Source organism: Pipistrellus hanaki (genome assembly GCF_964339955.1).
Source record: "Pipistrellus hanaki genome assembly, chromosome: 4".
NCBI classification, from domain to species: domain Eukaryota; kingdom Metazoa; phylum Chordata; class Mammalia; order Chiroptera; family Vespertilionidae; genus Pipistrellus; species Pipistrellus hanaki.
In genome coordinates this window covers 73,912,872-73,936,500 of record NC_140506.1, presented here as the reverse complement: position 1 = coordinate 73,936,500, position 23,629 = coordinate 73,912,872, and the positions used below count along the sequence as shown (strand labels likewise).

Below are 23,629 nucleotides of genomic sequence, written 5' to 3'. Positions count from 1 at the left end.
GGGGAGGCAGTTGGGGGTGAGCAGACTAGCAGGGGGGCCATTTGGGGGCGAGCAGGCCGCCTGTGGGGGTCAGTTGGGGGTGATCAAGACAGGGGTGGGGGGGCACAGTTTGGGGTGAGCAGGCCGTCAGGCAGAGTGGTTAGGGGCAATCAGGCAGGCAGGCAGGTAAGCGGTTAGGAGCCAGCAGTCCCAGATTGCGAGAGGAATGTCTGACTGCTGGTTTAGGCCTGGTCCATGTAAACCAGCAGTAGGACATCCTTCGAGGGGTCCCAGATTGGAGAGGGTGCAGGCCGGGCTGAGGGACACCCCCCCCCCCCACACACACACACACATGAATTTCATGCATCGGGCCACTGGTAATAAATAAAAACATATTTAAAAAACAACAACACAGAACTTATTCATAAGAGTGCTCTAAATGAGTGTTTTGTGTGATTTTTTTAATCCTCACATAAATATATGTTTTTAATTATTTGAGAGAGAGAGGAAGGGGGAGAAACAGAAACACTGATGTGGGAGAGAAGCATCTATCTGTTGCATCCCATATACACCCAAGTGGGGATCAAACCCACAGCCCGGGTATGTGCCCGGACCAAGAATGGAACCATCATCTTTTGATGTACAAGACGGTGCTCCAACCAACTGAGCCACCAGCCAAGGCTAAATAAGTGGTTTTCAAACCACTTGGAGTCACATCAGAGAATCCTGTGGGGATTGGGAAGGCCCTCACCAGGTTCAACCTATAACATCACTTGCGATTGCTTTCCATACAGGCATTCCTTATTTTATTGAACAGATATGTGCCTAGAAACCCACACAAAGCAAATGTCAATAATCACAGCAAAAAATAAATGGTAAAGAAATGAAAATAAATGGCAGAAATAAATGTTAAAAAGATAGAGCGTTGTCTCTCAACACTATTCACATCTATAATTGGTTATTTCCTTAAGCCTTATTTATAAGGCAAACATTCCCTTTTAAACGTAATGTATAAATAAAGAAAACTATGTCATTAAAAAGATGTACAGGATGCAATTTACTGGGACAGATAATCAGGACTTGTCTGACAAAATTAAGTGTGAAAGTCATTGTGTTTACTGACAAAGGCAGTAGGAGATGTTGGGCAAGTTCTGAAAATATTGCTAAAAGTTGGTGGCCTCAGAAAGTCTCTTAATATTTCTTTACCTTTACTGTAAAAGAACGTTAGAAGTTTTGCTTTAAAAGAAAACTAGCATCTCAAGGATTTAGCATGGTAGCTTAACCATTCAGCCAGAGTAACTCTAGTATAAACCAAATCTGAATTATTACTATAAGATATCTAGCCTCTCCTTATCCAAGGTAAAAAGCTTCTGTTAACCTGTTGCTCAGCCACCCCTTCTGCTTCACCTCATCCTACACTTCCTTTTCTGGTATTTACAAAGGATCTCTGAACTAGACCTCAGAAGAGCCAAGTAATACCACCCCATTTTTCCCATTCAAAGCTCAATTACCTGGCTAGCTCCACAATTTTCTCCTAGTTAACGTATTATCTTTTATCAAATTGAAAGTGAAGTACACCCATAGTGTATTTAAGCATACAAACTGTTACCTAATCCCAGGTCATGCCAAGAATTAAAAAGACATTGCTGATGGCAATAGTGACTAATAAAACTTCTGTTGTATAGACTAAACTTGATTTGGCCCAGCAAGACTAATGACTGATTGACTGGAACACCAACTTAACATTTTGTTGGGATAAAGAACAATAACCTTTAATTCTTTCTAAAATCTATTACTAATAGGAGGCCAAACATTGTTGATGATTCAGAGAATCGATTCTTCTTTTGATAACAGGACTTGAATTATCTATGCTAGGAGACAGCAGATAAAGTACTGATGAAAATGCTATTACTCAATCCTTGGAGTGACATCTATGGTGCCTGTATATCCTTTCAATGATGCATGTTTAACATTCTCAGTTTGCAGGAAATATTAAGCAGTGATCATATTAATCACAAACCTCAATTTAAGGTCTGTCTTGAGAAATGAAAGCTCATTCATAGACTTCCACTATATTCTGGCTAATCAATATTAAAGCTCTACCTTTGGGAATATATATATATACTTTTATATTACTTCCCTTAGCAAAATCTGTGTTATCTCCAATCTTCAATTCATCATCAATACATTGTTTCTTTGCCTAAATCAAAAAAAGCATGCTGAGGTGGTTGCTGTGCTGATTTTGATGCTCAACCTGCAGGATTCCTGGCACAGAAGAATTTTGTTTCCCTAGTTTAGTATTTCTCAACCATTTTTCATGCCACAATCAATACAAAATTATACAACCTATTTGGCATACTGGCTGACCTTTACCAGTTGCTGCAGGTACCCTAAGGGTTGAAAGATGAGTATTTTAGTATAGACAAATAATTCCACTTTGTATAACAGTTCATTCACCTTAATATTTACAAGAATGGTTAATTGCACACACAGAGAAACAGCCACTGGTTCTTGGCAATAAAGTCCCTATGACTGTAAAAGATATACAAGTTGTGGTCACTTTTCTGACACTCTCAGTGGGAAACAAAGATGACAAAGAGCCCAGCCAGCATGGTTCAGTGTTTAAGCATAGACTTATGAACCAAGTCACCGTTTGATTCCTAGTCAGGGCATATACCCGGGTTGCAGGCTTAATCCCCAGTGTGGGGAGTACAGAAGGCAGCAGATCAGTGATTCTCATCATTGTTATTTCTATCTCTCTTTCTCTTTTCCCTTTCTCCTGAAATTAAAAAAAAAAAAAAAAAAAAAAAAAAATTAAAGGTGGAAAATAAAAGACTTATAGCTTAAATAAAGAACATAAAACCATTCAGCCAAAACCGGTTTGGCTCAGTGGATGGAGCATCAGTCTATGGACTGAGGGGTCCCAGGTTTGATTCCGGTAAAGGGCATGTACCTTGGTTGCGGGCACATTCCCAGTAGGGAGTGTGCAGGAGGCAGCTGGTCAATGTTTCTCTCTCATTGATGTTTCCAGCTCTCTGTCCCTCTCTCTTCCTCTCTGAAAAAAATCAATAATATATATATATATATATATATATATATATATATATATATATATGTAAAGAAAATAAAATAAAACCATTCAAATAATTAAAACTGAGATTTCATATTTCCTTCTATTGGTCAGTGCAGCTGTTGGAATTACAGTATTTGTCATCTAAAATATAGGGTATGGCCCTGTTCAGTGGCTCAGTTGAAGCAATGTCCTGTACACCAAAAAGTAGCGGGTATGATCCCCAGTTGGGATGCATAAGGGAGGCAACCGATCTATGTTTCTCTCTCACATCAATGTTTCCTTTCTTCTCTTTCCTTTTCCCTCCCACCTCCCTCTCTCTCCTACTCTATCCTACCCCACCCCTTCCTCTCCCTCTCTAAAAGCAATACAAAGCATTTCTCAGGTGAGGGAAAAGAAAAAAGATGAAAAAACAGGGTCTGTGTAAAGATAAAAGTTTAAAACTGCATCGTCTGCAATATTAGCCATATCTGACAGCTGAGTACTTAAAACGTGGCAAGTTGAATTGAGACAAGAGTATAAAATACACATAGGCATTTCAAATAGAATATCCTATCCTATATAATAAAAGGCTAATATGCAAACTGACTGACTGGCAGAATGACCAGGAGGCAGACGCTCAGCTCAGGAGCTGCCCCTTGGTGGTCAGTGCATTCACATAGCCAACCTCCCATGACCCCTCCCAGATGGCTATCTCCCCTTCCCTGACCCCCATCACTGGCCAGGCCAAGGGACTGTTCAGCCAGAAGCCGGGCCCATGGCTGGCGAGCGCAATGCTGGTGGCGGGAGCCTTTCTCGCCTCTGCAGCAGCGCTAAGGACGTCCAACTAAGGGCTCCTGGACTGCAAGAGGCGCAGGCAGGGCTGAGGGACCTCCTTGAGTGAACAGGTTTCATACACTGGGCCTCTAGTAAACAAAAGAAATGAAAAATGCAAATTCCTTTACCATGTATATTTTATATTGATTAGGTTGAAACAGATTTGGTTACTAGAAAATTTAAAATGACATATGTGGCTTGCATTTGTGACACACATTTTATTTCTACTGAACACCACTGGTCCAAATTCAAAGCTCTAAAACTGCTTATGTTCATATTGATAAATCAAGTAGTGTCTGTACTGAAATTCCTCAAAATATATTTTTGGAGAAAGAAGAGGAATTCCCTTGCTTTAAAAATTTTTTTAAAAGCTTAAAAACAATTTATCTAATAAGCTTTTCCCCCTTTATTTATTTATTGATTTTGAGAGAAAGAGACAAAGGAAAGAGAGAGAGAGAGATCAATTTATTGTTCCATTTATTTATGCATTCATTGGTTGCTTCTTCTATGACCCTAATCAGGGATCAAACCTCCAACCTTGATGTATCAAGACAACGCTTTAACCAATTGAGCAGTCTGGCCAGGGCTTCATAAGCTTTTAAAAAAGGAATTCACAGTTATTTTACCTGGTGTGTTCGTTCTTGGCTGAGTGACTTCAGTAGTGCTGTGAGTCAGAAGTTCCGGTCTGTAAAAGTAAGTTGACGTTAGTAACAGAGCATTTGGGAACGCCTTAAAGCCTTCTCCACACATATGTGCAGGGCCACTGATTTTCAATATGGTTCATTCTGCCTTCTTGTGCAATGAAAAGTACCATTCTGGTGACTCCAGATTATTTTGAAAATAGCAATTTTAACAGATTCAGGTGGAAGTACCTTATGACCTCAAATGCATTTTAAGATTAAATGTACAAAACCTTTCTCCCAAACCAGTTCAACCTTCTTTTTTTAAATGAAATATATCACAATATACCTAAAAATATCTAGCTATGTCATCCTAAAGTTGCCTCTCCCTTATACAAGTAGTCCCAACAAACATACACAAATGCACAACCCCCAAACAGTAATAAGTAATAGAGTCTATACCCACCACAATCCTTCCACATTAAAAACAGGCTTTCATTTTACCCGCCCTGCTCCCAAATTACCCATTCTGCTATCCTTCAAACCCAAGTCAAAACAGCATTTCTAAAATGCAAATCCAAATTATTTTAAGGGGAATCAGCTTTAAAATTGTCTAATTACTCCACTGATTAGATAAGACATAAGGCCCTTCCTCCACCTGGCTGCCTTAATCTATCTATCACTCAGTACGCACGAGGCATCTCAAACCACTCTGCACATAATGGTGCAGTTAGGTAAAATTAAAGTACATTTGATACTTCCTGCCCCACTTACATTATTTCCTTTATTTGAAATACTTTTTTCTCCAATCTCTATGTACAACTGACCAATCTACATGCTACCCCTAATCTTCTACCCCAAAGTGCTTAGTAATACTTTATTACATTTATCTCTGCAATAAGTCTTCTGAATTGTCATACCCAATTTTGTACATCTGGTGCCTGGCACTAAATAAACATTTCCTCCATAAATGAATCTAAATGTAACACCTTCATTCTGAATACTAGAATAAGTCCAACTGAGAAGTGAACAAAAGGTCGTCCATTTTCATGAAATTAATCTTTAAGACAATATTAAATTTGTTTCTGTAGATTATAATCTTACCTTTTAATAACAAATTTAATTCGATTGCCCACTTGAATAATTTTTTCAAGCCTTGGGATTCCATACCATGAGGGACTTCTGAAAGGAATGTTCTCTGGTAGTCCTTCCACATAGAGATCATTAGGATGTGCCTCAAATTTCTGGTAAGGGACAGCCTTGGCTTCAGTGCTCCCCAAGGCTTCAGCTTTACAAAAAAAAAAACAGTTTAGGAGACTAAGATCCTGCTCAATCATATGTTGGTACAATCCAAAGCAATGTACATGTCAATGTTTTAAAAAGCCAATTATACTCTAGAAACAATACACTAGCCACAAAATAGACTTAAAGTAGCAACTGAAGTACAAAGGGTCCCTCATCAAGGGTAACTTGTGGTGGACTTAATGTTTCCTGATCTACAATCATCTTAATAACACTAAGATCTTGTTATAAAAAACTTTTCTGTATCTTTCAAAAAAAAGAAAAGAAAACTATGACATAATAGAGTATCTGGGAGTTTGTTACACTATTCTCTCCCCTTTGGTACAGGTTTAGAATGTTTCATAATATATATTTGAAAACAATAAAGAAAAACTAGAAGTGAGTCATATTTATTGTATTTACTTTGTTAAAGCAAAATTTGGGAAAATTATTCTATAATATACTTTAGTTGGGGGGGAAATTAGACTTACCAAATTTTTTGCAGAAAAGCTGATCTACCATCTTTCGTAATTTAGTGATTCTGGCATACCACTCTTCCTTTACTGTAAGAATAAAAAGTATTTCCTCAATTTGATGGCATTAATATAATTATGAAATAGACAATATCATTTTGCTATTCTGACTAAAATTATTCCTATGATTTCAGAATGTGTTTATTAAAAGTGCTAACACTGAATAAAAAGAGTAAGAACAAATAAAACAAATGACAAAATGGAAATTTATAATTTAAGATAGTTTCACATAGGTAATAGGTGCCCTAAAGCGTCATAATTAAAGGTAGAAAATAGTACAATTCAGTTTACTCAGAAACAGCTAGCAGATTTAAGCAATGATAAATTTAGGCATTTAGACTACTAGCAATCATTCCACTACACAAAAAAAACTTTTTAAAAATATGTTTTTATTGCCTGGCTGGCATGGGTCAGTGGTTGACCATCCACCTATGAACTAGGAGATGATGGTTCAATTCCAAGCAGAACACAAGCTTAGGTTGCGGGCTCGATTCCTGATGGGCGTGCAGGAGGCAGCCGATTGATGATTCTCTCTCATCATTGATGTTTCTCTCCTCTCTCTCTCTCTCTCTCTCTCTCTCTCTCTCTCTCTCTCTCTCTCTCTCTCTCTGAAATCAATAAAAATATATTTGAAAAATATGTTTTTATTGATTTTTAGAGAGAGGAAGGGAGAAGGATAAAGAGATAGAAATACATATGACAAATATCATTGATCGGCTGCTCCCTTTACAGCCCCTACGGGGGATCAAGCCAGCAACCAGGGCACATGCCCTAACTAGGAATCAAACCGGTGACCTCTTGGTTCACAGGTTTAAGTTTAACCACTAAACCACACTGGTTGGGTTTAAATTTTTTATTTATTGATTTGAGGGGGGGGGGGGGGGAAGGAGGAAGGGGAGAAAGAGAGGAGAGACATAGGCATTGATTGATTTGTTGTTCCACTTATTTATACATTCATTGGTTCATTCTTATATGTGCCCTGACTAGGGATCAAACCTTGGCGTATCTGGATGATGCTCTAACCAACTGAACTACCCAGCTAGGGCTCAAATTCTATTTTATATACCCACCCCACTCTAGTCTCTTGCAAAAGCAAGCAAGAGAACAAATCAAAATTGGATTTCCTTCAAAACACATCTAACAAACAAACGATAATACTGCTGCCTATATGCTTTAAGAAGTATATCTTGTTATGTCCTTGGTATAATGATGAATGATTATTTAATTGGCTAATGTATACTTGGGTAATAAAATGTTCAAAAGCCCTTGCTGGTTTGGCTCAGTGGATAGAGCGCCAGCCTGTGGACTGAAAGGTCCCAGGCTGGGGCACAGGCCTGGGTTGCAGACTTGATTCCCAGCAGCGGGCATACAGGAGGCAGCTGATCGACGATTCTCTCTCATCACTGATGTTTCTCTCTCTCTCTTCCTTTCTAAACTCAATAGAGAGATATATTAAAACCAAAAACAATGTAAAAATCCAGAGAATGGAAGAAATTAATTTTAAAAAAAATTGTTCAATATTTTATCTCAGATAATGTTTGCATCTCAAAAGTAGAACGGACATGCTTCTTTTGGTGTACCCAAAAATATGATGTAGATTTGTACTTATTTATAATGGATTGCTATGAAGAAAATGAGTTCATTGTTCTAGAGAGCATTGGAAATATTTTGACATTGTGTGTGTGTGTGTGTGTGTGTGTATATATATATATATATATGTGTGTGTGTGTGTGTATATATATATATATATATATATATATATATATATATATATTATTATTATTTTTTAATAGACTAGTGGCCCGGTGCATGGATTCATACATATTGAGAGGGCACTCTGCAAAGTTGCTGTTGCTCGGCAGCTCCGGGGTTGAGTGTCTGCCTCCTTGTAGTCACTACGTGTCATAGCTACTGGTCAGATGGTTAGACTTTTATATATATACATCTTTATTGATTTCAGAGAGGAAAGGGGAGAGAGTGACAGAAACATCAATGATGAGAGAGAATCATTGATTGGCTGTCTCCTGCATGCCCCCTACTGGGGATTGAGCCTGCAACCTGTGCATGTGCCCCTAAGCAGAACTGAAGGTAAGACCCGGACCCCTCAGTCTGCAAGCTGCCGCTCTACCCACTGAGCCAAATCAGCTAGAGCACATTGTATATTTCTTATACATAAGGTTCTGATATGACTGGAGACTTACCTCCTGAAGCTGGTTTATCAAGTTGTAAGTCCTCACGTGTTGAATTCAAAAGTTCATGTCTGCAAGGTAAGAAATAGAACAAAATATTCACAAGTAATATTGATCAAAGTAGTAACTACTACTATTTATTTAATATTCAGTCATCAAGACCATTTTCTAAAGAAAAAGACAATCTGGACTCCTGCGTAAAATTAAATTCTAACTTCTTGAGATTTCCTCAGAGAATACTAGGCATTTAATAAGATGCTCCATAGAGCCTGCATCCTGACAGAAAAAGAGTTAACTTTGCAACCAAAGACATTTTATAAAAGCATAACACCAAAGAAAGCAAACTACAAACATTTTAAATGAGCACCTTTCATTTTACATTTCATTCGGACTACTAGTACCTTACTTCAACATATCAATAAATTAATGATAAAAATCCTAAATATATTTTAATACTAACATTTGTAGGATAATACATTTGCTTTTAATTTTTTTCCTAATACACAAATGGGCCATAAAACACATATCAAGATTACATAATTTTCACAATCCCCGTATCACTCTATTTTATTGTAATGGCCTAAAACCGTGATTGGCAAACTGTGCCTTGAGAGCCACATGCGGCTCTTTGGCCCCTTGAAGTGTGGCTCTTCCACAAAATACCACGGCCTGGGCGAATCTATTTTGAAGAAGTGGCATTAGAAGTTTAAATTTAAAAAATTTGGCTCTCAAAAGAAATTTCAATCATTGTACTATTATTTGGCTCTGTTGATTAATGAGTTTGTCAACCACTGGCCTAAAGTAATTGGGAGTGTGTGTGTGTGTGTGTGTGTGTGTGTATACAGTAAGAGGCAGCAAAGATAAGCATAACCATGTCTACATTAACAATAATTTCAGAAATGATAGAATCTAATACAGGATTAGGTCAATGAGATATACAATATTTGATCAATAGTGAGCTGTGAAATATAACATTTGCTAAACTCTATAGAATTACCCTTCTAAATAAACAAAACAGTTTTTGCTTAGCAAGACTAACCACATTATCCTTTGGGGAAAGGCTTTATAACATCCTTTCCAAATGTGGAAGATGGTTTCCCATAAGTGAGTATATTGAAAGGCCTTGAAACAGGATGTGCACAGCATAGAGTAACTTGTGATAAGCTTGCATAAATATCCAAACAGGGTTTTTATATGCTTAAAGATTAGCAAACATAAGCAAAACCTGTTAAAATAAGTTATACATTTATTTTGTTATTAAAAATAAACTTCAATTAAGTTAAAAAAACAATTTAATAAAATGACAATACAAAAGAGTTCTTAAAAGAATAAACTTATTAATACATCAATATGTAGGAGGGAGGGTGATTGTTGTTTATGGCTCTTGGCTTATGTCAGGATTGTAGAACAAGCCATTGTGTTTACCACTCAATTTCATAAGAGACTAGTAAATCTTTTTTTTTTAAATATATTTTTATTGATTTCAGAGAGGAAGGGAGAAGAGAGAGCTAGGAACATCAATGATGAGAGGAAATCATTGACTGGCTGCCTCCTGCACGCTGAACTAAGCCCGTAACGGTCATGTGCCCTTGATATGAACTGAACCTGGGATTCTTTCGTCTGCAGGCTGACATTCTATCCACAAAGCCAAATTGGCAAGGGTGAGACTACTAAATCTTTAAACCACAATTTATTGGGGGGGAGAATCTGTTAGCAACAAGTTTCTCTCTGTGGATGACCTGGTTTTACTCCCTAGAACCAAATGATTTTCCTCCTATCCTGAGTTAGAGTACTGAAATTTTCTGAGGCAACTCATTTTTTATACTTCTCTTTCCATTCTAAGTCAGTTGTTACCTGATGAGGACTATGAACCCTCTAGCGCTGTCACTGAAAATTTTTGTTTAGCAATTACATTTTATCATTTCCTAGACAATTCTCCAATTGTTCTCCTTTACAAATATATCTAGTACTCGTTGGAAATTTCCATGACAAAAATATGTTGATAAACGCCCTCTTAGTTTTTAAACTTTTATTGTACTCTTCATAGAATATAAGAGAGTAGAAAACACAAAAATGGATGATCTGGCTGCCATTTTAAAATGGAAGCATTTACACTTTCAATTCAATAGCTGGACTAACTTTTTTTTCAATTCTCACCTGAGGATGTTTATTGATTGGGGGGGGGGGGTGTAGAAGGGAGAGAGAGAGAGAGAGAGAGAGAGAGAGGGAGAAAGAGCAAGCTAAAGAAAACAGATAAATACTTTGTTACTACTTTCTTTAGCATACTTAGCCCAAAATTGGAAAAGAAAATTACATTTGTATGCAATCATATATGAGCAGGTGTTCATGTTCCGAAAGCCAACTCTGATATGACTGACAAGTGGAAAATAAAATAATATATATAATAATTAAAACTTAATTTAAATATAGTCTAGTGGTCAATAGTTGTCAACAATATTAAAAAAAATGCACTAATCATGAACAAAGAAGAGTCTTAGTCTTACTTCTTAATCACAAAACGAATTCTTTCCTTTGCAAGTAATATCCTTTCAAGGCGAGGAATTCCGTAAGTAGATGGCCTTCTAAAAGGAATTCCTTCTGGAAGTCCTTCTACATAAAGGTCTTCAACGTGTGACTGGAAAAGAGGGTATGGGATCGTCACAGGACCTTTGGCTTTTATAGCTTGAGCTTTAAGAATGAAAAGAGAAAGAGAAAAATCATTAAATGATAAGGATTAAGCACAAAAAAGTTGAATATGTATTGCTCTGTAACTTTTATAATTAATCTTTATTTTCACTTATTATATTTGAATCAATAAAATAGTACAAAAGAACTAAAAAGAACACCAAAGATGCTAATGTTCTATTTAACCAAATCTGCAATGAACTAATGTATATTCTGAAGTAATGTACACCTAGCCAGACTTTCTCTTGAAATCTGAACATAAATGAACCCAGAAAAACAAATCAGTTGACATCACTTAACACATACAGTATGTAATGAAATAGTATTTTTAAACATTTAAAACATTAGTGTAAAGGATTTTCTTTTTAAAAATTGAAGCAGCCGAAACCGGTTTGGCTCAGTGGATAGAGTGTCAGCCTGCAGACTGAAAGGTCCCAGGTTCGATTATGATCAAGGGCATGTACCTTGGTTGCGGGCACATCCCCAGTAGGGGGTGTGCAGGAGGCAGCTGATCAATGTTTCTCTCTCATCGAATGTTTCTAACTCTCTATCCCTCTCTCTTACTCTCTGTAAAAAAATAAATAAAATATATTAAAAAAAAATATATCGAAGCAGAAGATTTACCTAAAAATTCTGCTAGATTTATTTATCCAAGAAGAAAATAATGCAATAGCTGCAAAAAAGTGGAAAGCATGGAGTGTTAAAAATCAAATATACTCAATATTGTAGTATCTTTCTATGGTGACAGATAGTTACTAGACTTATGATGATGATCACTTTGAAAGATATGTCAAATCATTATGTTGTATACCTGAAACTAATAATGATGTATGTCAACAATACTCTACGAAAAGAATAAACTATAATGAGTAGACAATGATTTTGTTAAACTATAAACAAGAGACATTTAAATATCACTGGGTATTAAATGTTTTTAAGTGTGATAGTGGAACTGAGATTAAGACAATGCCTTTCTCTCACCCAACTACCCATTTGAAATGACAAGGATTAAGTACAAAATCCTTTTGAGAGGTAAATGACATGATGCTAGGACACTGGAGTTTTAAAATATTCTTACATCAAAAAGAAATGGGACAATATCTGAGAGAAACCAAGATGGCGGCATAAGTAAACACCTGAACTTGCTGCTTTGAACAAACACTTTAAAACTACAACTAAAAGACAAAATGGACTTCATCCAGAACCATGGAAAGGCTGGCTAAGTGGAAATTCTACAACTAGAAGGAAAGAGAAAAGCATACTGAGATTCAAAGGAGGTGTGGAAGTAAAGGAAGAGGTACAGAGGCGCGCACACAGAAATAGCTGGCAATTAAGCACACGGCGGTCTTTTTTAATCCACAGGAAGACACAGGCTCCCAACTACTCTGAACTCCAGTTCTGGCTGAGACACTGGGGAACCAGACTCATCAGGGAGAAACTGGAAAACTGGACTGTCTGGCTTCGGGCAGAACTCGAGGGCAGCTTTCTCTCAGAGGTGCTTGCAGTGATTACCGAGGGACACTGAGACCCAGGGGCCTCTTAGAGCAGGGCTGACTGGGAAGACATTGCTGTTTGCTCTGCCCTGAGACTCTGTCCCACCCCAGCTGTGTGCAGAGCCTTTTGCATATGAATGACCTGGTCCTTTGAAATCTAAAATTACCTACCAAACTGCAGCTGAGTCAGTGAGACCCAGAATATCTAAAAGAAGGCCCAAGGCCCCCACAGCAGCTTACATTGCTCCACAGCTGGGCCTCATCTGGGCACCTCCAAAACCCAAACAAAGAAGAATCTGCAGATCTCTGTAGCTCCAGCTGGGTGGCCTCAGGCAGAGGCTAAATTAGCACCTCCTTGCAGATCCAAGAGCCAGTGTACCCAATGGTCAGAGTGGGACCATCCAGATTACAACCCTTCAGATCCATAAGGGACACACTCAGGGGGTAGACTCAATGATCACCAAAGCCCCTCTGAAGCAAGTCTTGCCTCATAAGGGTATCTCCAGCATGGAAGTTCTTCCATCGTAGACACAGCTGACCCTCACAGCCAATTGGCCAATTGGCCAATATCAATTCCTCCCAGTGATACCAACAACAATAAAGGCTTAACTACAACAAGACTGTGCACAGAGCCCACAAAGGGGTGCACCAAGAGTGTCCACCTCAGGTAACTGGGGAGGCTGAGTCTCTGGGCCCTATAGGACACCTAGCACACAAAGCCACTCTATCAACACAGAGAAGCAGCCAAAAAGCAGAGACAAAGAAACAGGTCACAAATGAAAGAAATAGAGGAAAGCAAACAACTGGATATAGAATTCAAAACTATGGTTATAAGGTTTTTCAAGAATATTCTAGAAAAGGCCAATATATTTTAACACACACAGCACAGTTACCTAAAATGCTTTCTACGTATGTTCAAAGAACAGCAGAGGTGCTAACAACACTGCCAACAAGGTCCCAAAGCACAAGTGACTCCTATGGATTCCCTTCAACCTCTCCTCCCTCAGGAATTCCCATCCCAACAGCCCCATTTTATTTTGCTGGTACTTTATGTAAAGCCTATTTGCTAAACATTAATATTTGTACTACAGTTTTGAGTATACCATATTACACATTAATAATGAGCTAGATTTAAAAATCCTTTGTTGATATACATCTGAAAATCATGTCACATATAATAATAAATGTAGCTTTCCCTAAGACAATCCCCATATGTTATGTTGCTTCCTACATAGAATATGTTATCCATTGTTGCTTTCAAGTGGACCAATTAAAATCACTGGCAAAAGGCTCTGACTATTGAAAAATGGAATAACTACTAAAAAAAACTTTAAAAAATGAGTGAAAATATTAAAGAAAAGATATAATAATAAATAATACAAGAATAAACCTTTTCACATACTCACAAATGTAAATCTACTTTTGCCCTACCCTGTATATAATTAATCCCCCAAACATACATGCTGAAAGTTTAAACAAAGATTCAAATATTTGGACAGATACTATCTAACGATCTTTCCAGGGACAGATAAACAAGTAAGGCACAATTCACTAGGAGAGCTGGATTTGCTTGCTCATGTTAGAGGGACAGTAACTCCATTGTTAAAAAGCTTATAAACAAAATATTACAAGAATTTTTGAGTTTAGGCTTACCATATTTTCTTTCAAACAACTCTTCAACTTGTTTACGTAGATCAGTAATTCGAGCATTCCATTTCTCTAAAAATTGAAAGTTAAATCTCAATAATAAATCCCTGTTTGGGGGCACTAATGAGTTCTTAAGATAATCCAGTATCTAATGTTTTTCTACATAATATACCCTAATTTTTAATAACTGATCTTCATCTATATAATTTTACTGCTTTCCTAATAACTTTTCCTATCTGATAGTTCTTAGAATTGGTTCAATAGCAGATTATAGGGAATGTTTTAAAGTTTATTTTCAAAATATCATACCAAGTACATCTTTTTAGCCTATTATTTCTGAAAAATAGGAAAGCAGAAAAGAACCATAATACAGCACTACAAGATGGAGGTAAAAAAAGGGAGGTCTCCAGGGTGATTCAGGAAACTGTCTAAATTGTATGGAAATGACTTTGTGACAAGTTAAAATATTAACATGTTTTCTTAAAAATGTACATAAGCTAAATGTTTTATCTATTCAGAATAGAGATCACAGCACAATTCACCACTAATATTTTATTTACTAGTAGTCCCTTCAAAAGGCTACATACATCATACACTAGAGTTTAGTTATATTAGCTGCTGGCAGTTACATAGAATAAGAAAAATTAAGATATTAAAATATATCTTAAATAAGGTTTTAAAGCCAAGAAAAATAATTAAATTACTAAGTCATTAATACCGATTTAAAGTCTACCTTTAGAAGATACAGTCTCATGCTTTGGTAAATCCAAACTGTGTTTAAACAATGTAGTTACTTCAAACTGCCTGAGTTTTCCTCAGATTAAATTCCAAGACAATAATGTATTTTAAAGCATGCCCCTAAAGAATGCTATAACTCTTGCCAAAACCGGTTTGGCTCAGTGGTAGAGCTTCGGTCTGCGGACTGAAAGGTCCCAGGTTCGATTCCGGTCAAGGGCATGTACATTGGTTGCCGGCACATCCCCAGGGGGCGGGTGTGTGTGTGTGTGTGCGCAGGAGGTAGCTGGTCGATGTTTCTCTCTCATGGATGTTTCTAGCTCTCTAGCTCTCTCCCTTCCTCTCTGTAAAAATCAATAAAATATATTAAATAAATTTTTTAAAAAAGAATGCTATAACTCTTATCACTAACAGAAAGAACTGAGAATCAAAGAAAATAGGACTGTTTTTAACCAAGACCTTACCGAAGTTGAACTCCCTCACTTTCCGTTTCCCGGCGTTGGCAGGCTCGGCAGCTGGGGGCTGGGGTGGCTCGCTGCTCTTTGGTCTCTTGGAAGGTGGAGAATAATCATCATCTTAAAAAAGAAAACTGTCATCACTGGGGGAACAGACTAAATGATTGACAGCCACCACCTATCAAATCCTCAACCATCGAAAGATATGCGGGGACATTAAATAATTATTTTAGTATTGTCATTTTCAGCATCTTTTTCCCAATTACATTTGAAGTTTTCCTATTTTTTTGAGGTGTGCTGAGGTGCATCTCTCATTTTCCCTGTTGTCTTCATTTTATTTTACTTTGCTTCATTTGAACTGACAGTATAAAATTCCCCTTCTCTCATAACTTCTCTGAGATAGCTGCTAGAATTATATTCAATTTATCTTTCAAGAAAAAGGCTTTTAATAGAGTCAGCTAGATGGGGAGACAAAATACAGCTTGAGTGGAAATATTTAAACTTTATATAAAATTCAAGCATACATAAATAAGGGATGTTTAGTAACTATATATTAAACAACTTAAACACAAAATTTACAGAATTAAAGAAATAGGACTACATTAATTGTGAAACAAGTAATATTGATTTGGTCAATATAAAACCTATGTAAAAAATGGGCAATCAGATATTTAGGCACAGAATATAGACTTTTCAAGACATGTGTAGTAAGAGTTCACACTAATTTCCTCATGGATATGTCTATAACTCAACACTGCTATGATACCTTTATATAGCTAACGCTAGACTTAAGGACATTTGGCTCAAATAAGAAGAGTTATCACTTCCATTGTGTAGTCTCTGAAAATGACAAGTGGCACACTACTAAGATTTGTGCTCAAACACCATGTATAAATTATTGAAAATATAGTTTTAAGATATCTGTACTTAAAAATAAATAATAGAGAAGAAAATATCAAAATACAAGCTACCTTTTTAGATCAGTGTAAGTTTCATTCTTGTTTTATAGGTATAGAAATAGGCTCCGAATGTTATGTGACTTAACCATGTCACATCATTAGATAGTGCACCTGAGATTAGATTATGAGCAAAACTTTTTCTGGTAAACTATCAAACAGATAGCATGAAACCCAAAATACAAGGTTGCCTGAGGGAGCAACAGATACTAATCAAGGAAAAAAATCTGACTTTTGTCTAAAATACTTGTATCTCTCATTGCATTAGAGTAACCGACATTGTTGCCCTGGAGCCCTGACTTTGGGTTCTTCCTATAATGCCAACAGATACTCTGTGAACCTGTAATTATTTACTGACTATTCTAATCAACAGAAGAAAAAGGTACCAACGTCACCAATACCAGATAAGGTATTATTATGACCCATCTATGTGCTAGGAAAGACAATGATGCTGATTTCAGAAAAACATCACATAGACAACTTATGACTCTAAAAACTTTCATGTGTTGCCCAGCCAGCATGGCTCAGTGGTTGAGCAACAACCATGAACCACGAGGTCACGTTTTAATTCCTGGGCAGGGCACATACCTGGATTGTGGGCTTGATCCCCAGTGGGGGACTTGTAGAAGGAAGCCGATCAATGATTCTCTCTCATCATTGATGTTTCTCTCTCTCTCTCTCTCTCTCTCTCTCTCTCTCTCTCTCTCTCTCTTCCTTCCTTTCTAAAATTAATAAAAATATATTTTAAAAATAAAACATTTGGGCCCTAGCAGGTTTGGCTCGGTGGATAGAGCACTGGCCTGCAGAGTGTAGGGTCCCTGGTTCAACTCCAGTCAAGGGCACATGCCCAGGTTGCAGGCTAGATCCCCAGTAGAGGGTGTGCAGGAGGTAGCAGATCAATGATTCTCTCTCATTAATGATTCTTTCTTTCTTTCCCTCTCTCTCCCTTCCTCTCGGAAATAAATATTTATAAATAAATAAATAAGCAAATAAATAAAACATTTGGCCTTCAATTCTGAAAACATGAGAAAAATAAACCCTCTTTTCCATTGTCCAGATTTTTAGAAGCTGAAGAGTATTTATATGCTAGTTTCCAAAGATAAAATGAAATATACGTTTCACCTATGAATATTATCAAAGTATTTTAAACATTCAATATTAATATTTCTGCCCAAACATTAAGCAATGATATTGAAAACAAAAGTATTTTCCCTACAGGATATTGTCATCTAAAATATCTATAGATCATCACTTAAACAGGTTGTTAATTGAATTACATCAAATGAAAGCTGAAAGAGTATAAAATAAAAATATAGTTGTAGAATAGTAATTAAGAATTGCAGTTATCAATCTCAATTATAATCTAAACTGTTCAAAACTGAGGTCAAGATGAAAGACCAAGAGTGCTTTTCTTTAGTATCAATACCTCAATTCTTCAGTCTATTTTACAAGAGAAAGAATTTAAAAGTACAAATATATTTACAAAAGTAACCTCAGTGACCATAAATAGGAAAAAGGCAAACCTGGGAGGATACTTAACAAGACAATATAAGAATTATAATCTTTAATAAAGATTATAAAATATAAAAAAGTGATAAGTAATGAAGTTCAATCTTCTAAATGTGAACAAACACAGAGATGAATTATTTGTGCTGATAAAATATCACGCCACACATCAAATGAAACATGGAATTAAGTCTTAATAGCAATGAACTTAGCCACACCTTCCATTTTTCCTCCATTTTACTGCTATAAAACAACTATAATTGATGTTGAGAAAGCAGAAAATGTTTATTGACCTCAAAATCAAAATTATTCCTCTGTATCAGAGAATATCAAATAAAGCTCCAAGAGTTATTTCTAATAATTGGGTCCAGCAATAGTGCTGTGTTCTAAATAAGTGGTGTTTCAACATTATAAACATTCACTTTTTTTTTAAAGGACATTTTATTTATTTATTTATTTATTTATTTATTTATTATATATTTTATTGATTTTGTACAGAGAGGAAGGGAGAGAGATAGAAACATCAATGAGAGAGAGTCATCAATCAGCTGCCTCTTGCACACCCCCTACTGGGAATATGCCTGCAACCAAGGTACATGCCCTTGACCGGAATCGAACCCAGGACCTTTCAGTCCCCAAGCCGACGCTCTATCCATTGAGCCAAACTGGTTTCGGCTAAACAATCACTTTTATATAAAAAGACACTTTCAGGATGCTTCAAAATTAAGCCCAAACTATTTATAGCATCAAAATTAAAAGCTTATAAAACAAGTTGCAAAATATTTAATATGCAAAAGCTGTTATTCAGGACTATATAACAGTTACTCTACCAGTACTAATACAAATGACTCCACACCTCAAAAAATGGCAGCAGCAATCTCTAATTCAACATTTGTATTTAGAAATAAATCTGTTTTTCTTTTAGCATCATATTTGCTGATCAATAAAACAGACTTCGGAGCTAAATTTTATTACTGCAATCTTATCGGTGAATGCATTAATAGGATATAAAACATTTTCTGATACTCTTATTTTCAATATAATCAAATTGGTAATGTTTTATCAGATAATCTGACACTTATTCTAAGTAAACAAAAAATAAATTAAAATCAACCAGGCACTGTATTTCCTTTAAAATTACTCAAAGCTATTAATTTCTCTACACATTTCAAATTGATCCAGGCCATAAGTCCTCTAACACAAAATCTTCAAATGGGCCAGTGTGGGTTGGCTGGTGGAGTGTCATCCCACACACCAAGAAGTTTTGGGTTGATTCTCAGTCAGGGTTGTGGGCTTGAGTCCCAGTAGGGGTGTGCTGGAGGCACCAGATGGATATTTCTCTCTCTCTCCCTCCATCTCCCTCCTCTTTCTCTAAATTCAATAAAAGATATATTTTGAAAAAAACCTTCAAATGCTAAGCTACTCTACTACAGATTCTATGAACTGTCTAGTTACATTTATAAAATAAGCACAATTAATTAAACAATGACAAACAGCAAAGCTTATTGGCTCTATCTTTAGAACAAACCCAGAATTCAACTCCTTATGTCCACTGCCACGGGCCTCCTCTAAAGCACCATGCTATCTGCCCTAACAAATGTAATAGCCTGTAAACTGGATTTCTTGCTGCCATTATGCTCTCCTCTCAGATTTTGCAAGACAGAAGCCTTGCTTCTCAAAGGTCAAGGACAGAACCTGTCGCTCCTTTGTTCAAAACCCTCCAATGGTCCCTCCCTGCCTACCCTGCTCACTTCTAAATCTCTGCCACCTAGTACAGTCCCTCCCCAGGGACTGTAAAATTGCTGGCTATTTGCAGAATGATTAAATGAATACTTGATCTCTAGCTGGTTTGGCTCAGTGGATAGTCTGTGGACTGAAGGGTCCCAAGCTCAATTCCGGTCAAGGATACATGCCTGGGCTGCAGGCTCCATCCCCAGTAGGGGGCATGCAGGAGGCATTGATGTCTCTATCGCTCCCTCTTCCTTCCTCTCTAAATTCAATAAAAATAAATTTTAAAAAATAAATGGACATTTGAATAGTATAATTTTTAATTATATGCAAGAGTCAAATATTTACCAAGGTCTAAACATGAATTTCACACAAAAGGATGCCACCAGAAGATGACAGGAAAACAAACACTGAACCTCTAAAACAGAAATGACGCAAATTGCAGTCCATGTACCATATGTGGTAATGTGAACCAAGTATATGCAATATTTTGTTGAAATATTTATGTATATTTTTCAATGTATACAAAAAAGAAGTAAAATTTAAAATGTCACAGATAGTTTCACTTTGGAAGATGCAAAATTAATTTTTTAAATGAATCCATTTAAAATCAATTGACAGAAAAAACTTTAAGTAATGGGCAGGGTAAGGTTCACAGCAGAGTGAACATGTGAATGACTCAGACTTGGGAAACGATGCCCTAAGAGAGCTGCGTGATTCGGAAACCTCTTTTAAAGCAAAAGACTTCCCATTACTAGCTTCCCATGATAGCTAGACCTCAGACAAGTGTGAGGTAAGGTTTTCTCTGCATGCATCAAAGATTTGACAGCAACTTGAATTTACCCTCATATTTAGTCATGATGTTTGTGAAATTAAGGCTTGCACAGTGGTATTATTCCAAGGGCTATTTCTCAAACCTAAGTCGCACAGTGAGAAATGTGAACCACTGATTTAGGAACAAGTGGACCACCACAAACAGAAGAGCACGCCTCCGGCAATGGGTAAGGAACATTGTCCTGCAGAGATAAAGCATCTGCTCAATGCCATAATGCCACATAATTTCAAATAAAGATATCAGAGTTCACATACTGTGAAAAATCTGACAAACTTACATGATGATTAAGTTCCTTTTTTATCTTTTCTACAAACTATTTGAAAAACGCAGAAAGATACAACAGGAGAAAATAAAAGTCAGCCACGGGCATGCAGGATTATCTTCATTTATTTTCTTCCTGTATTTTTCTGAACAAAACTAACATCATTCTCTAGATACACTTTTAATTTTAAACCTGCCTTACTCATGAAGGGCAGGCGTTCTCCTCCAATTAAACAAATGACAAGAGGGGTCTTTTTCTGGATCACTTATATTTTTTTAAAATCACACTTTCAGTGCCGGTATATATATTTTTTTATTATAAGGATATACTAAAAGTTAGTTCTCTAACTATAAATATTTAATGAGTTTCTATCATTTTGTAATAATCTTCTCAGGAAAAACAAAAATTTTTTATCAAATAGATATGCATGTTCTCATTTGACCTGCCTTGTTAATATATCAGACTTAACTGTATCCTCCTTAATGTATGGATAAAAAAAACAATTAGCAATTTAATTGAGGCTGATTATAGTTCGAAAACATATAGACTGAGTGGCCAGATTATTATGACCACCCCATCAGTACTTCATTGACACTTTCAAAATTACTGAATATTGAAAAATTCCTAAGCAAATACTCTCAAGGTTTTATTATTATTATTTTCATAACTAATTTACTTCGTTGTACTGATGGGGTGGTCATAATAATCTGGCCACTCAGTGTATGCCATAGAAAATGCTACTCTGTAAAGTAATTATTTATACAGACCTGTATTTCACTGTTCTTCTGAACATATAGCCACCTATATAGCAAAATTATATTATTTATTGACAAATTTGGATGATAAAGATCTTTATATGTTTTAGTTTAAAAAAAAAAGAAAAGACATTACTCCCTCCAAAGTCTTAAAACTGAAAGTATTGATATATTTCAGGTTCATGAGCCATTTTGTAATTATCATTAACATCTCTTTAAAGGTCTTATTCTATAAAAGTATATATTTACTTTCTAAACAAGTTTAATACAGTCTTCATCTCTAAGATTTGATAAAAATAATCTAGTTAATTTCCTACTTAGTTTTGTCCTAATAAATTTAAATAATAATCTATTTTTTTCTATCTGTATAGAAGGAACAAAGTTCAGTATTTATAATATTTATAGCCTCTTAAGATTTTCTTCTTTGATAATTAATGAGGTTTATAACTAAAAACACACACAATTAAATCAATCATTTAATGCTAAACTAGAAACAATTCAAAATTGTTTTTAGATTAGTAAAATTATAGTAATGATAAAAATACATATTTATTATTTTGAGACATGAAAGATGAGAAAAATTCTCATGTTATGTGAAAGCTACCAATCAACTTATATTTTAGAAGCAATGAAGACACACATTTTGAATAGTTAGTTGTAAGTAGCCAAACACTATAACCAAGTGACAGCAGGAGAAGACAGATTGTTAGAGAGAGAGAAACAAAACCAAGGAAGGTTATGCAGCATTTCAAAAAAACAAAAAACAAAAACAAAAAAAAGATGTACCAAGATGTATTATGGAAAACAAAACTATGAGAAATGTGATATATGTGTATTTTAAATGTTCACTATAATATTGCACATCATTTTTATAAAACTATATGTATGTATATACACACACTCATATACATGTGTATACATACATCGAATTATTTTTAGATTAATACACAAAGTGAGTACAGGGACTTTAGAGTAAGGCAGGTGTAAATATAACTTAATATAGTTTAAATTGTCGTATTGTTTCAATATTTTTCCTTAAGAAGAACTTACTTTGAGGGGGGAAAAATTTATAGAATAGTGCGAGGCACTTTAAAAGGGAAAAAGTCAATATGCACTTAATAATTATGAAATACTAGAGGTCCAGTGCACAAAATTTGTGTGTATGTGTGGGGGAAGCGAGGAGGTGTGTTCTCTCAGCCCAGCCTGCATCTTCAACCCAGGACCCCTCAGGAGATGCCTCTCACAATCTGGGACGGCTGGCTCCTAACCGCTCATCTGCCTGCCTGCCTGCCTGCCTGCCTGATCGCCCCTAACCACCTCTGCCTGCCTGCCTGATGGCCCCAATTGCTCCCATGCTGGCCTGATTGCCCCTAACTGCTTCTGCCTTGCCCCAAACCTGGGACCCAGGATTCCCTCCTCCAGTTGGTCATAGGCACCCGGGACCTGGGCTTCCCCCCTCTGGCTGGCTGCAGGTACCCAGGACCAGGGTCAGCTTTGCCTGGGCTGGCAGTAGCCTCAGAGGACCATGGGTGGTGGTTTTGCCTGGGCCGCAGGAGCTAGTGCCTGGGACCGCAGGACATGTGACTTGTCCCTCTCCAGGGCTGCAGGCGCAGGTGCAGCCGCTGGTGCCCTGGACTGCCGGCAGGCAGCTTGTCCCTCTCCTGGGCCATGGCCTGGCTGGTCCCCATTCCTCTCTCCCTAGTGTTGAGTGTCTGAGACATTAAGTCGTGCTAGTGTGAGGACCACTTGCATTTAGCTCTTTATTATATAAGATGATACTGTTAATTATTCTATTAGCTGAATTTTTAAATAATTCAGGACAAACTGGCTCATCTGCATTCATGCATTATGAAGAAGAAAAACTAGGTTTAAAGCAACCTGAGCTAAAGAGATTAGTTTAGACTATATTATAGCTACTGATTCAAAAAGTTTTTAAGAACAGGTTATATGTTAGCCTCCAATAGTATTTTAGGGGGAAAACTTGCTTTAAAAACTGACTGAACTATCAACACTCTCTTCCTCCACTATACTCAAGTAAATATCAGTGTTACTGATATTAAATCTGGCTATAACAGTCTGATAAC

The 23,629-nt window shown here is 36.5% G+C and overlaps 1 protein-coding gene across 8 annotated transcripts in view; it reads right to left on the bottom strand.

Moving 5' to 3' along the window:
* The window catches only part of GTF2I (general transcription factor IIi), a 99,546-nt gene that overhangs the window by 19,968 nt on the left and 55,949 nt on the right, over window positions 1-23,629 (bottom strand). For all 8 annotated transcript variants that reach the window (XM_084881989.1, XM_084881983.1, XM_084881982.1 and 5 more), the window contains 7 exons: window positions 15,513-15,623; window positions 14,320-14,385; window positions 10,993-11,176; window positions 8,501-8,559; window positions 6,258-6,329; window positions 5,590-5,773; window positions 4,492-4,550 (listed from right to left, as the gene is read on the bottom strand). In XM_084881989.1, the coding sequence (XP_084738115.1) occupies window positions 4,492-4,550; window positions 5,590-5,773; window positions 6,258-6,329; window positions 8,501-8,559; window positions 10,993-11,176; window positions 14,320-14,385; window positions 15,513-15,623 (735 nt within the window). The remainder of the gene's footprint in view (window positions 1-4,491; window positions 4,551-5,589; window positions 5,774-6,257; window positions 6,330-8,500; window positions 8,560-10,992; window positions 11,177-14,319; window positions 14,386-15,512; window positions 15,624-23,629) is intronic.